Consider the following 12,092-nt stretch of genomic DNA (forward strand, 5'->3'; position numbering starts at 1 on the left):
ACTATATAGAGGAATAATATTATTATATTTATAAATTAATATATATTAAGAATAAAAAAAAATCCACACAGCACATATTGGGTAATAAAGAATCACAATATCACCATGCTTAGCTGGCAATCCAATCATAAAGTGCCAAAACATTAACATATTTACCAAAATATTTTGCCTATGTGGATTATTACATTAGTCCACCTCCTTAAATCCTCTATCATTGAACCTCTCTCTCTCTCTCTCTCTCTCTCTCTCTCTCTCCAAACTCTTGTTCTCTCTCTCAATAAGTCTAAATTCCCCACTAGAATTATTTGATATATAGTTGAGTGCACAATTGTGGTGGAGAAACAAAAAAACAATCACTTTGTTTCTTCTTACAAGATTTGTGTTTCTTCAAAGCTATATATATATATATCTTCTTTTTCATACCAAAAAAATATATAAACTTTTTGTTATTATTGTAAGAAGATTGAAGAAAGCAAAAGAGGGTGTGTGTTTTTTTTTATACTCAAGTTTTTTTTATAATGGTTTTCATGTCTGAGATTTTGAGCATAAAAGAAGAAAAAATTGAAGAAGAAGGTGAGTGGGAGAAAGAACGATAAGAAACAGAAGCATATATACCCAGCAAGCAGAAGTTGAGAAAGATTCATAATCCAATTTCATATTGTTTTTCATCTGCTTCTGCTGGTAATTTTCATCATATCTAATGTTTTATTTAATTTTATTTTATTTTATACATACTTAGCTCATAATTTTATCATGTCTAATTATTGTTCTGTTTTTATCACAAATTCAATAATTCCTTTCCATATATTTTTTTTAATTTATATAAAGTCCTGTTCCATTCAATTTTTCTTTACTAAGATTTTAATTCTCGCTTGAAGTCGCATCGTGATTCTTAATATTTCACAGAATCACAGTCAAATGTTATTGTTTATGTTTCTTAACCAATCTAGTACGAAATTAAGGTTTATTGTGATTGCTCGAATCATAAACCTTAATTTTGTGTCAGATTGGTTGAAAATTGTTTTTTTTTTCCCTTAAAATCTAAATTTCTTAATTGATTAAATCAAAATTTACCAATATTTTTTGTTTGTTATTCATGTTATGTTATATTTATCTTGAAAAAATTTTATATATCCATTGGAAAAAAATTTGAAACAAATTTGTGTTTCATTTTTTTCTTCATAGGGTGATTGAAATTTGAAAATGACTACAACAATGATAAGTGATCCAATGATTATATCAACACAAGAAACTCAATCATCAACAAGCACACTAGTCTCACAAAATGAAGTTGAATTTGCAATATGTGAATGTTGTGGACTAACAGAAGAGTGCACACCAGCATACATAGAAAGAATCAGAGAAAGGTATCAAGGAAAATGGGTTTGTGGATTATGTGGAGAAGCTGTTAAAGATGAAATTTTAAGGTCAGAAAGACTTGTAAGTACAGAAGAAGCCATGATAAAACATATGAATTTTTGCAAAAAATTCAATACTTCTGGCCCTCCTCCAAATCCAGCAGTTCATTTGATATCAGCTATGAGACAGATTCTTAGAAGGAGTTTGGTTAGGTCTACACCAAGTAGTCCAATTAATAAGACTAGTAGAGAAATTCATGGTTCTGGACTTGCTAGGTCTGAAAGCTGCTTCTCTTCTCTCTCTGGGTCTTGAAGGTATAAGCTGGCAATCTATGAAGCACTGACACATATATACACGTCCGAGCACAGACATGTTGACATTGGTAATTATTTGAGAAAATTGAATATAACTGCATGTGTCGACGTGTCGTGTAGGTGTTGGATACCAGACATGACTTCAATCAGAAGTGTCGGTGCTACATAGCTGGGAACAGAACATGATGCTACAGATGGAATGTACTGTATTTGGCTGGCTAAAAATGGAAAAGAAATAAAGACAGAGAAATCTTTAGCTTCAAGTTAGAGTTTTTCAATTGTAGTTATGCATTACAAAACTTTTAATCTGTTGTTAGAAGAAGTTTGATTTGAACACAATTTGCTCAAACTTTTTGCTTCTTTGTTACTTTCTTTTTTTTCCTATTACATTCAATTGTTAGAAAAATGATTGAATAATTGAAGACAATAATTTTTTCACATTTGGTGCAGTTGAAGAATAAATCGGACAAAAATTTGCCCTTTTTGTTGAATTCTTCCAAAATGTCATCATGGAGTTCAACTACTCTTGTCTGTACACAAATTGATTAAACTTGGTTGAAACTGGTTAGAGTAGTTTTGAAGTGAAAAATTATAAAAGTAATATTTACATATTTAGGCATCAATAATTGAGTTGTCTAAACTATAGCTTAAATAAAATAACTAATCATTGATGCAGTATAAAATTGACTAATCTACTTTTAGCCACTTGAGCCTAATGGACAAATGATTCTTTTGGCATTTGTTTTTAGTTGAGTCAGCTACACATTTCAATGTGATTATGTCTTCTTGTTTTGTCAATTTGTTCTATCAATCTTGCCATGGTATATTCTTAAAAATACAAAAGGAATATATTTATCTGCCACTTTTCATTTCATGGCTCCTCTGCTGTTAGGATTCCTGCAGTCGGGATATATATCGATGACTATTTGATCAAGTTCAGACAGTTCATTTTGAATTTTTTAATGTTAAGATGGGACAGACGGTTATTAATGTCCTGAATGTATTAATGTCCTCGTCTTCCATATATGACAAATTATTAAGCACATATACTAGACATATCACATATATTGATAAGTTGACCTTGATAATAATTTGAAAAAATAACATAGTTCAAATCATATGTATCATGTTCTGTCGATGTTGGACACTGACGTGTCACATGTGTCTAACACTAGGACGCGCATAACCTATAAAATGTTTGTGCTTCAATATGAGAAACTTATTCCAAATTCTTCAAACTAATTTTTACTGTGTGGCTAGAAGAACATAAGATATAATTTTTCTCTTATAAACTATATGGTAACATGCTGTAAATAGAGTTTTGACATTGGAACAAAATAAAATGATTTTTATGTCTTTGGTAGTTGAAGGGTCTGATCCTTAATTATATGATTTTGTTGAGAGTCCAGATGCTTGGTTGAGATCTTTCTGGCACCACACAAGAGCATGATTGATGACAACTAAGTTTGTGCCAAGGAGAAATAATGCAGGCAACTCACCATTTTGGTCTTTAGAAGTGTATCTCGCTGACGCATTCGTCTTTGAATGTATCGAAATTGCAATTAATTGTTTTCACAAGTGTTTCTTTTATTAGTCATTTTAGTCCTCTAATATGTTTTTAGTTAATTTGATCCTCAAATCTGTTTTTCGTTAATCAATTTAGTGCATAAAAATTACTAACAAAAGAGGCACTAAGAATGTATTTTTAATTTTGATACATTTAGAGACCAATATGACAGCAAGTTACATTTCGAGGAACTAAACCACAAAATAATGTAGTAGTATGTTGATTCTACAAGAAGGAAGGTTCTGGAATATAAGGATGCAATCATGTGTGTCAGGTGGACCTAATTGTTTGGCTTCTTATTAGGATATGATATGATGATCAGTAACAGCAGCATTCCCCCACATATCCAAGTCAGCTTAGTATTTTCAATGAACATATCATTTGTCCTAGCTAAATTTGATCGTGCTATAATAATTATACTACAATAGATTGCCATGATCAGTATTTATAGTATCAATATTTGAAAATCAAAAAATACATTTGAATATGGAATTATCTCAGTTTGGCAGGACATCGCATATATTATGCAAGATTCTGGGTTCGAATTTCTAATCACTAGGTTACTAGTAAAAAAAATCAGATTAATTTTAAGGGTTTTTTTGATCTAGTGATAAAAATACAAATTTTAGATCCGAAAGGCTTTTAAGTTAGAGTTCGGCTAGTGGTTTTCTTTGCAGGGAACATTGCATTATATATGCATGGGGCGGAGTTCGAACCCCGAACATCCCACTTATCTATCTTAAGGGTGAAATTTCTTTTCCATTTTATCATTAAAAAAATTGACTTTTAAAGTCACATACATAATTAATTGATGTGTGTTGTTATATTTACACTTGCGGTGCATGAAAATTAAATTCATCCATAATAATTGTATTAGAGTCGCTCATTTTCTGTGACACTATTTTACACTTGCGACACTATTTTCATCGGCCGGAAAAAACCTCAGGAGGGGTGGATCAAGCTTAACTGTGACAGAGCATACAAGGATAATTTTGGGCTAGCTGGCTATGGTGGACTTTTCCGAAACTCGGAGGACAAATGGATTAAAGGATACACGCGGAAAATTGGAACATGATGTGACGCTCTCTGCGCTGAAATGTGGGGAATGTACTTGGGAATGCAGCTTGCTTGGAGACATGGTTTCCACCAACTTCAAGTGGAAAGTGACTCTAAAACTCTAGTTGACATGATCACGGGGAAAGTCAAAATCAATGGCAACCTCCCTACCTTGGTGCGTCGTACACAAGAGCTTCTAATATTAAACTGACAGGTGCATTTCAACCATACCTGGCGGGAGAGAAAAAGAAGTGCTGACTGGATGGGTTATAGCTTCTCTATGAATTCTAAGAAGTGCTGAAAGTTTCCTCTTTAATGACATTTCCGGGACTTACATGCTTATAAATATTCACGTAACTTTGTAGTTTTTTTTCTTCTGTTGAGCGCTAGCCCTCTTTTTCTAACAAAAAAAGAGTCGCTCATTCTCTAAAGAGAGTTTTGTAGGTTTACCTCAAAATCTTTACCTCAAAAGAGGCTTAAACAAAATAAATAATAATTCAATTTTATTTTTCTGATCCATAAATAGAGATATTTAACTACTAGCCTAGTTTTTTTTTTTGTTTGAAAACTTTTTGAAGCAAAATTAAATCACTATCTCCTCCATTTCATTCTCTCTTTTTTTTTTGTCAAGTGCTCCATTTTATTGTTTTTTCATTTATGACTTGGTTTTCTTAATTACATTGCATTAAGAAATTTCTAGACAGTTGACACCAAGGTGTACTATTACTTTTATTAATTTTCTTGATTAATAAAAGCAACATTTGAATATTGTTATTGACAGCTAGGATGAAAAGTAATATATTATAAGAAAATTGAGTGTCATTTTCGTTGAAAATGGTTGGTGAGTTTCCCTCTGAAAAATAACACCTAAGCCAACCTCTAATAAAAGTCCAAACTTTCACTTCACATCAGTTGATATTTATTTTCCTTCCTTCCAGGAAAAGTAGTTGATCTAATTCTCCAATAACATATAGGATCCTTCACATTGCTCTGTGTGCCGCCTAACAAATGATGATTAATGCGGTATTTAAAATAAGTATTCGCCGTCTTGATGATGATAGTTCAGTTGATAGGAATATTGCATGTAATATATAAGGCTGAGTTTTGAATTTTGATACTCTCGCTATTTTACTTTAAAAGAATAAAATTTTAACCACTAAACTACTTGACAATAAAAGAAATATTTGTCTATTTAGAATATAACCACACGGTCTCGGTGAACATATTGCGTGTGTTATGCATGACTGAAGTTCGAAAAGTCATTGGACTATTGATAAAAAGAAATTATAGTCACACCAATATGTTGCATTTAGAAAGTAGCGAACTAAAATGGTATTTCAATAAAAAGAAATATTCATATTTAATGTTTAACATGTTAGATTAATTCCATTAAAAGAAAATCTACGTAGGGAGGAAAAATATAGCCGCACCAAGAAGAAAGTACATATAATTGCAAAAAATTGATCTAAAAGTTGAACAAAATTTATCAAATTCTTTTTATCTATTTTCTTATACTAATTTTTTGACACATTTTTCTGATAATTATTAAGAACGGGAGTATATGTCAAAATAATTTATCAAAGTGGGAAATAATTAAGAGACGATAATAATGTTTGCCATGATTGAAGGTTAATTGTCAACGATTATTATTAGTATTATTTTTGCACCAAACTTAACCATTAGGTTATGTGATTACAAATAGGATTTTTTTTTTTTTTTTGTCAAGTAGCTTAGTGGCTAGAAAATTCACCTTAAAGGTGAATAAGTGGAGTGTCCCGGGTTCGAACCCGGACTCCTGCACATATAGTGTGATATCCCTACCAACTGAGCTAAGCTCACAGGGACACAAATAGGGTCTATTTATTTACTATAAAGTATAAACTATATAAAGAGATAAGGCTTGAGAGTTGAGATGAACCTTGCTTTCAGGCACAGTAGAGAATGACATGTTCACTTCTAATGTTATGTGATATCCAAGAAAAAAGGAAGTCAAGAATCTTACTAAATACAGTAAGTTAATTTTCACTATTTGTCAATAAACAATTAAATAGTAAGTTAATTAATTATGCATAAATTGAATGAACTAATTAAGTCACTAACTTTTTTTGGTTACAACTTACAACTAAGTCACTAACTATTGAAACATATATCCGTGGGGAAAACACTAATGTGAAAAACATTATTGAAAACATAGAATATTGTAAATTTGACCAACCACATGTTGTGAAAATCAACAAAGATTGACAATTAAACTGAGCCATTGTTTCATTGTTTGCATCTGGAACAACTTTAGACCTCATATGTAAAATGAAACAACACAATCGGTACATTATTTTTTAAGGATGAGGTTTGTCCGTAGAGTATCGTATTATTCTTAGATATCGACTTATGATTTTATTATCGCCTAATGATGAGGTTTATTTTGTTTGTCGTAATGCGTGCCTAGAAACTTTTGTGGAGTATACAGCTCATAGCTTTTAAGCTTCAAATACAGACATGACTTGGTTAAGGATGTTCTTTTATACTTCATCTGATGCTATATATAAGAAAAAATTTAGTTTCTAGATTCATTTGTAGAATTGATGTATCTAGACAATATTATAGTCCAGATACATTTTTTCTGTAATGAATCTAAAAAGTAAAAATTTTCTTATATATAGGACTAGATGGAGTATATTTTAAGGTGTGCGGAACTTTATGTGAAGAAAGAGGCGTTGGTGAACTTCTTGACTGATCCGCAAAAAGGAACGACACTTCGTCCAACGGATGTTCTGGTGTATGGATAGGTAGGAGGGAAACTTGCTTTGTGGATTTGACTAGAGTTTTCCTACATGTGGGACCGGAGGTTGGTGATTTTACTATGGAACGGACAACTCTCAAAACTGCTTTAAGCAAAATAGTCAAACATGAGAAAACGTATTTTGACAATCAACATGCGTTTACATTTGCATTTGACACTTTTGGCTTCCTAGCTAGTACCAGAGGTTGTGGACCTTTTGAAAAGTGTTCAAAGGGTATGCATAGCAATGTTATGTTCCATAGTCTATGGATTTAGTTTTTTCAAATAATTGCTTTTATACTATAAAAAAACGTTTAGTGACGCAAGTTGTTATCCGTCTACCTTTCGTTGATGTGTTATCTTTAATATATATTATATAAAATTTGCTTATAAAAAAATCCAAAGAATAAAGTTAAAGAGAGTAGAGGAACAAATACACTAAAGTTATTTACTCATCGGTCCAAATTGACCTGTATATAGAAAAGAGAGCAACTCTTCAATTGAATATCAATAAGTCTTTACAAGAAATAAAAAATAGTTACAAGAAGAGTTCATCAAGAGGAAACAACATTTTCTACAATTGTTAGTAGGGAGCTATTTTTGTCACCCTACTTGCTCGCCCTATTTTTACTCGCGCGCCCTATTTTTACACATCCGCTAAGTAGCGGATGTGTAAAAATCAGAAATTTTGGAAAAAAAAAAAAGCTGTCTGTTACTTAAGTCGCAGACAGTGTTTGGGTAATCAGTAGGACGGTAAAAATAACTCCCTTATTAGTAATAGGTGAGTTACTAGTGGACTAAACAATATGGGCCTCAATAACCAAAAAACTGATATGGGCCTCCATGAAATGTATGAGATAAGTGAATTCATTTCAGAAAATTCAACCAACGAAAAATACAATATCTAATAATAAAGTCAAAGTTAATAAATCATGGGAAGGATTATTAAAACTATCAAATACCACTTTAGTAGATGTTTTCTCTCCCCACCCCCGTGAATCTTTTATCCCCCTGAGTTTCCAATTTTGCCCTTGAAAAAACTTCGGTTCGTAGAAACCGAAGTTTTTTTTTGCCTTGAAAACAAATTTCGGTTTCTAAAAACCGAAATTTACTCTGAATTTGCACTAGAAAAAATTCGGTTTCTACAAACCGAATTTTTTTACAAGGACAAAATTAGAATATTGGGAAGTATAAAAGATTCATGGGAGGGGGAAGAGAAAACATCACTTTAGTATCTCTAACTCAAATATGACATTGTCGAGTCCCATTCCTTAATCCAATTGATAGCTTGTAGTAAATCATTCATCTCACCTTCCTTTACTGGCAATAAAAGGGAGTAGCTCAATGTTTTAGCTTGTATGACACCTTATACACATATTTATTCTCTTGTGGAGTTGCCTCCTAATTAAATTGGTGTTTGCTAGCAATGGCGGAGGAAGAAAATTTATAAAGTCTGGTAAAATCTCAGTTTTAAACAAAAATTTCAGTTTTGTATTAAAATATTTCAGTTTTAAATAAAAAAAAAAAGTTTTTCTTTAAACTAACCCCTAAAAATCTCAGGTTTGCTCTAAACTAACTCCTAAAATACAAAAAAAAATTACTAGAGCCTGCCCTAGGCAAATGCCCCCGCTGGCCGGACTATAGATCGCCCATAATCAATAGTGTCGTGTGCGAGATGTGATTAGACGGTTGCGCCTTATCCAGACCACCCTTTGATTGAGATTGGGGGGTCCAGATTAAGCCGTGGATTCATATATACTTTTTGGGATCTACACCAGCCTTAGTGGTCCATAACATTTTAACTCGATTAAAAATTATCGATATTGTTAGACTGAACATTATCTGAGTTCAATCATGAAACCTCACAGTTGTATGTGCGAATGATAAATGATGTACATGTTTATCACATTGTTTACAATTATCGGTACCAACAATAGATTATTATAATTGGTAAGAGAGTTGAACATTTTAAAGAAGTGATAAAAAAATTAATCACTATTTCTTACTTATGAAAAAAATTGATTGAAAAATAAAAATAACTCAAATTATATTTCCAACGGATTTTGTGACACATGAGACAGTTATACTGATTAAATAAATTTATGTGAAAAACAAAAACCAAAGTAGTTAACAAAATTACATTAATTAATCTAGTACTAATAAACAAGTGAAATTGAGTATTTTAAGATAACAAAATAAACAAATTCATTATGGGTCAATACTTTTTTCTGTTTTTTTTTTATTTTTTAATAATAATAAATAAATAAATAAATGAAAGAAAGAAAAAAAAAAGAGCCAAAATTAGGAAGAAAACAACCAAAATTTGACGTGTGAGTCTTTGAATGAAAATTCCAAATCATATACCAAACAGTTATCGTTGTACTCCCAAATCAACTTCTTCGTGTAAATTCAATTCAACAGCTCAAAACACCCAAATCAACGATCCAAAACCCTAAAACCGATCGATATTTTTCTTCTATAATTCATCAGGTAAGTTTCACCATTCCTCAATTTCCACGCCAATTATTTCTAATGCAAAATTTTCCCCATCAAATTCCACTTCAAATTGTCTCTATTTGAAATTTTAGGGTTTCGTTTCGCCTTCAAGCAACCGAAACCCTAAACGATTTTCAACTAATTGTGAGCTAGATTCCATTCGCGAACTATAATCGCGTTGATAAAAATGAAGGCTCTGAATGGGTTATTGGGATTAAGAAGCAAAAAAATTCATGGGGTTTTCAATTGTTTGTGTGTTATGGTTGTGTTCTTCTTTTTTTACAATAGGGAAGATATAATTCGTAACCCACTTCTTAGACAATCTGCATATTTGGTTAATCATAATGGTTTATCTCAAAATTCGATTTTGAAAGATGGGGTTTCTGTGATTCACCGTAGATTGGCTGAGATTAGTGCTAACACTTCAACTATAGATGATGACAAAGATTTGGTTGTTAATAAGCGTGGATTGTGTTTTGGATTGCTTCATCATGATGGTTATGGTAGTTCTTGTGAATTCTTAAAGGTCAATCCTCATTGCACTTCTGAAGGGTATATTGATTACTTGAGGTTTTTCTATTGTAAATGTCAAAATTTTAGGGTTCTTGGTTATCTAGTATTGGGTGTTTGGCTTGCTGCTTTGTTTTATCTCTTGGGGAATACTGCTGCGGATTATTTTTGTCCTTCGCTTGAGCATCTCTCAACGCTGTTGAAATTGCCTCCAACTGTTGCTGGCGTTGTGTTGCTTCCACTTGGGAATGGGGCGCCGGATGTGTTTGCTAGTATAGCTTCGTTTGTTGGGACTGATACCGGTGAAGTTGGTCTTAACAGTGTGTTAGGTGGTGCTCTTTTTGTTACAACTGTTGTTGTTGGAACTGTTTCTCTTTGTGTTGCAGAGAGGGATGTTCAAATTGATCAACGGTGCTTTATACGGGATCTGAGTTTCTTTCTGTTCACTCTTTTTTCACTGCTTTTGATTTTGTTTGTTGGTAAGATTGGTATTGGGGCAGCAATTGTGTTTGTATCGATTTATGTTGTTTATGCATTCATTGTTGCTGCCAATGAGATATTGCGGAAACATGCACGGAGGTTGAAATTGGATGCCGTGACACCTATGCTTCCTGTCCAAGGAAGTGTGTTCTCGATTGGTTGTGAAGAGGATACTAGTATATATAGCTCTTTGCTTGACTTAGACATTGAGAGTGATCCTCCCCGTCTCCCTCCTTCCTTGCCTCAATGGATGTGGTCTTCAAATGTGGCAATATATTCAAACCCGACAAGTAAAATCAGTTTTTTAGAAGATGATAGGCCTTGGGGATGGAGTGATGGATCCACGGAAAACACCAGGTTGTCGTTCACTGTATCGAAGCTCTTTTTACTCATGGAGATGCCACTTGCAATTCCTAGACGCCTAACAATTCCAATGGTTAACGAGGAAGATTGGTCGAAGCCGATCGGTATAGCCAGTGCTTCATTGGCTCCCATTCTCTTGGCCTTTTTGTGGAGCACCCAAGATAATGTGAGTTCTACAAGTATTATGCTTGCTTATTGTTTTGGTATTTCTGTTGGATGCACCCTTGGTGTTCTTGCATACAAATACACAGAATCTAATCGTCCGCCGTCTCATCATTTGATTCCCTGGGTTCTTGGAGGATTTGTTATGAGCATAGTGTGGTTCTACATAATAGCAAATGAACTTGTGGCTCTGTTAGTAGCATTTGGTGTAATTTTCGGAATTAATCCATCAATTCTGGGATTAACTGTATTAGCATGGGGAAATTCAATGGGAGATTTAATGTCAAATGTTGCATTGGCATTGGATGGGCATGATGGAGTTCAGATAGCTTTATCTGGATGCTTTGCAGGTCCTATGTTCAACACACTTGTTGGTTTGGGGGTCTCGTTGCTGCTTGGTGCAGTTTCAAAGAAACCTTCTCTGTACGTGGTGCCTGAAGACGGTAGCTTATTTTACACCATGGGATTTCTTATCACAGGACTTCTATGGTCACTTGTTGTTTTACCGCGCAACAACATGCAACCCAGCAAAATGTTAGGAATGGGTCTCATTGGCCTTTATATGCTATTTCTTTCTTTCAGAGTCTGTACTTCTATGGGGATAATAACAATGGCTGGTTTAAGTTAGTCTTTTCACGATTGATAATGGTCATTCTTTCTAGTTCTTTTTGGCCATGAACTATACTGTAATTTCTGTCGTGCAGATAGCTGATATATAGGACAACAGAAATTCTGGAAAGAAAAAAATGCTCTCGATGTATAGCATGAATGAGTTACTGGTCCAGTTGAAGATGTCATTGTTGTATATCCAAACATTTTGTTGAATATAGATAAGCTTACCACTTACCAAACCAGATTGAATAAAAATAAAAATGGCTTCAGCATTCTAGCATTCTGTTGTGATTAATCTGTTATCTTATATTTATACACATTACTTGTTTATATTTTATATACTAACATGTTGGCATTCTATTGAAAAAGTGAACTAAAACCGAACTGAATAACA

General features: G+C 33.0%; 2 protein-coding genes across 3 annotated transcripts; both read left to right on the plus strand.

The window, feature by feature from the left end:
• Window positions 1–225: 225 nt before the first annotated feature.
• Window positions 226–2,111, plus strand: LOC123885347. 2 transcript variants are annotated; one of them, XM_045934624.1, is made up of 3 exons: window positions 226–681; window positions 1,186–1,673; window positions 1,794–2,111. In XM_045934624.1, exon 2 carries the CDS (start codon window positions 1,204–1,206, stop codon window positions 1,669–1,671), a length of 468 nt encoding a protein of 155 aa, XP_045790580.1. In that variant the 5' UTR covers window positions 226–681; window positions 1,186–1,203; the 3' UTR covers window positions 1,672–1,673; window positions 1,794–2,111. The 2 variants fall into 2 exon arrangements, with proteins under 2 accessions (XP_045790580.1, XP_045790579.1); XM_045934623.1 differs by having other exon boundaries at window positions 227–681; window positions 1,186–2,111.
• Window positions 2,112–9,378: 7,267 nt separating this feature from the next.
• LOC123884525 (cation/calcium exchanger 4-like) lies at window positions 9,379–11,981 on the plus strand. The gene has a single exon (XM_045933640.1). It carries the CDS (start codon window positions 9,759–9,761, stop codon window positions 11,712–11,714), a length of 1,956 nt encoding a protein of 651 aa, XP_045789596.1. The 5' UTR covers window positions 9,379–9,758; the 3' UTR covers window positions 11,715–11,981.
• The last annotated feature ends 111 nt before the right edge of the window (window positions 11,982–12,092 follow it).

The sequence above is a fragment of the Trifolium pratense genome, linkage group LG5 (assembly GCF_020283565.1).
Source record: "Trifolium pratense cultivar HEN17-A07 linkage group LG5, ARS_RC_1.1, whole genome shotgun sequence".
In the NCBI taxonomy this organism is placed as follows: domain Eukaryota; kingdom Viridiplantae; phylum Streptophyta; class Magnoliopsida; order Fabales; family Fabaceae; genus Trifolium; species Trifolium pratense.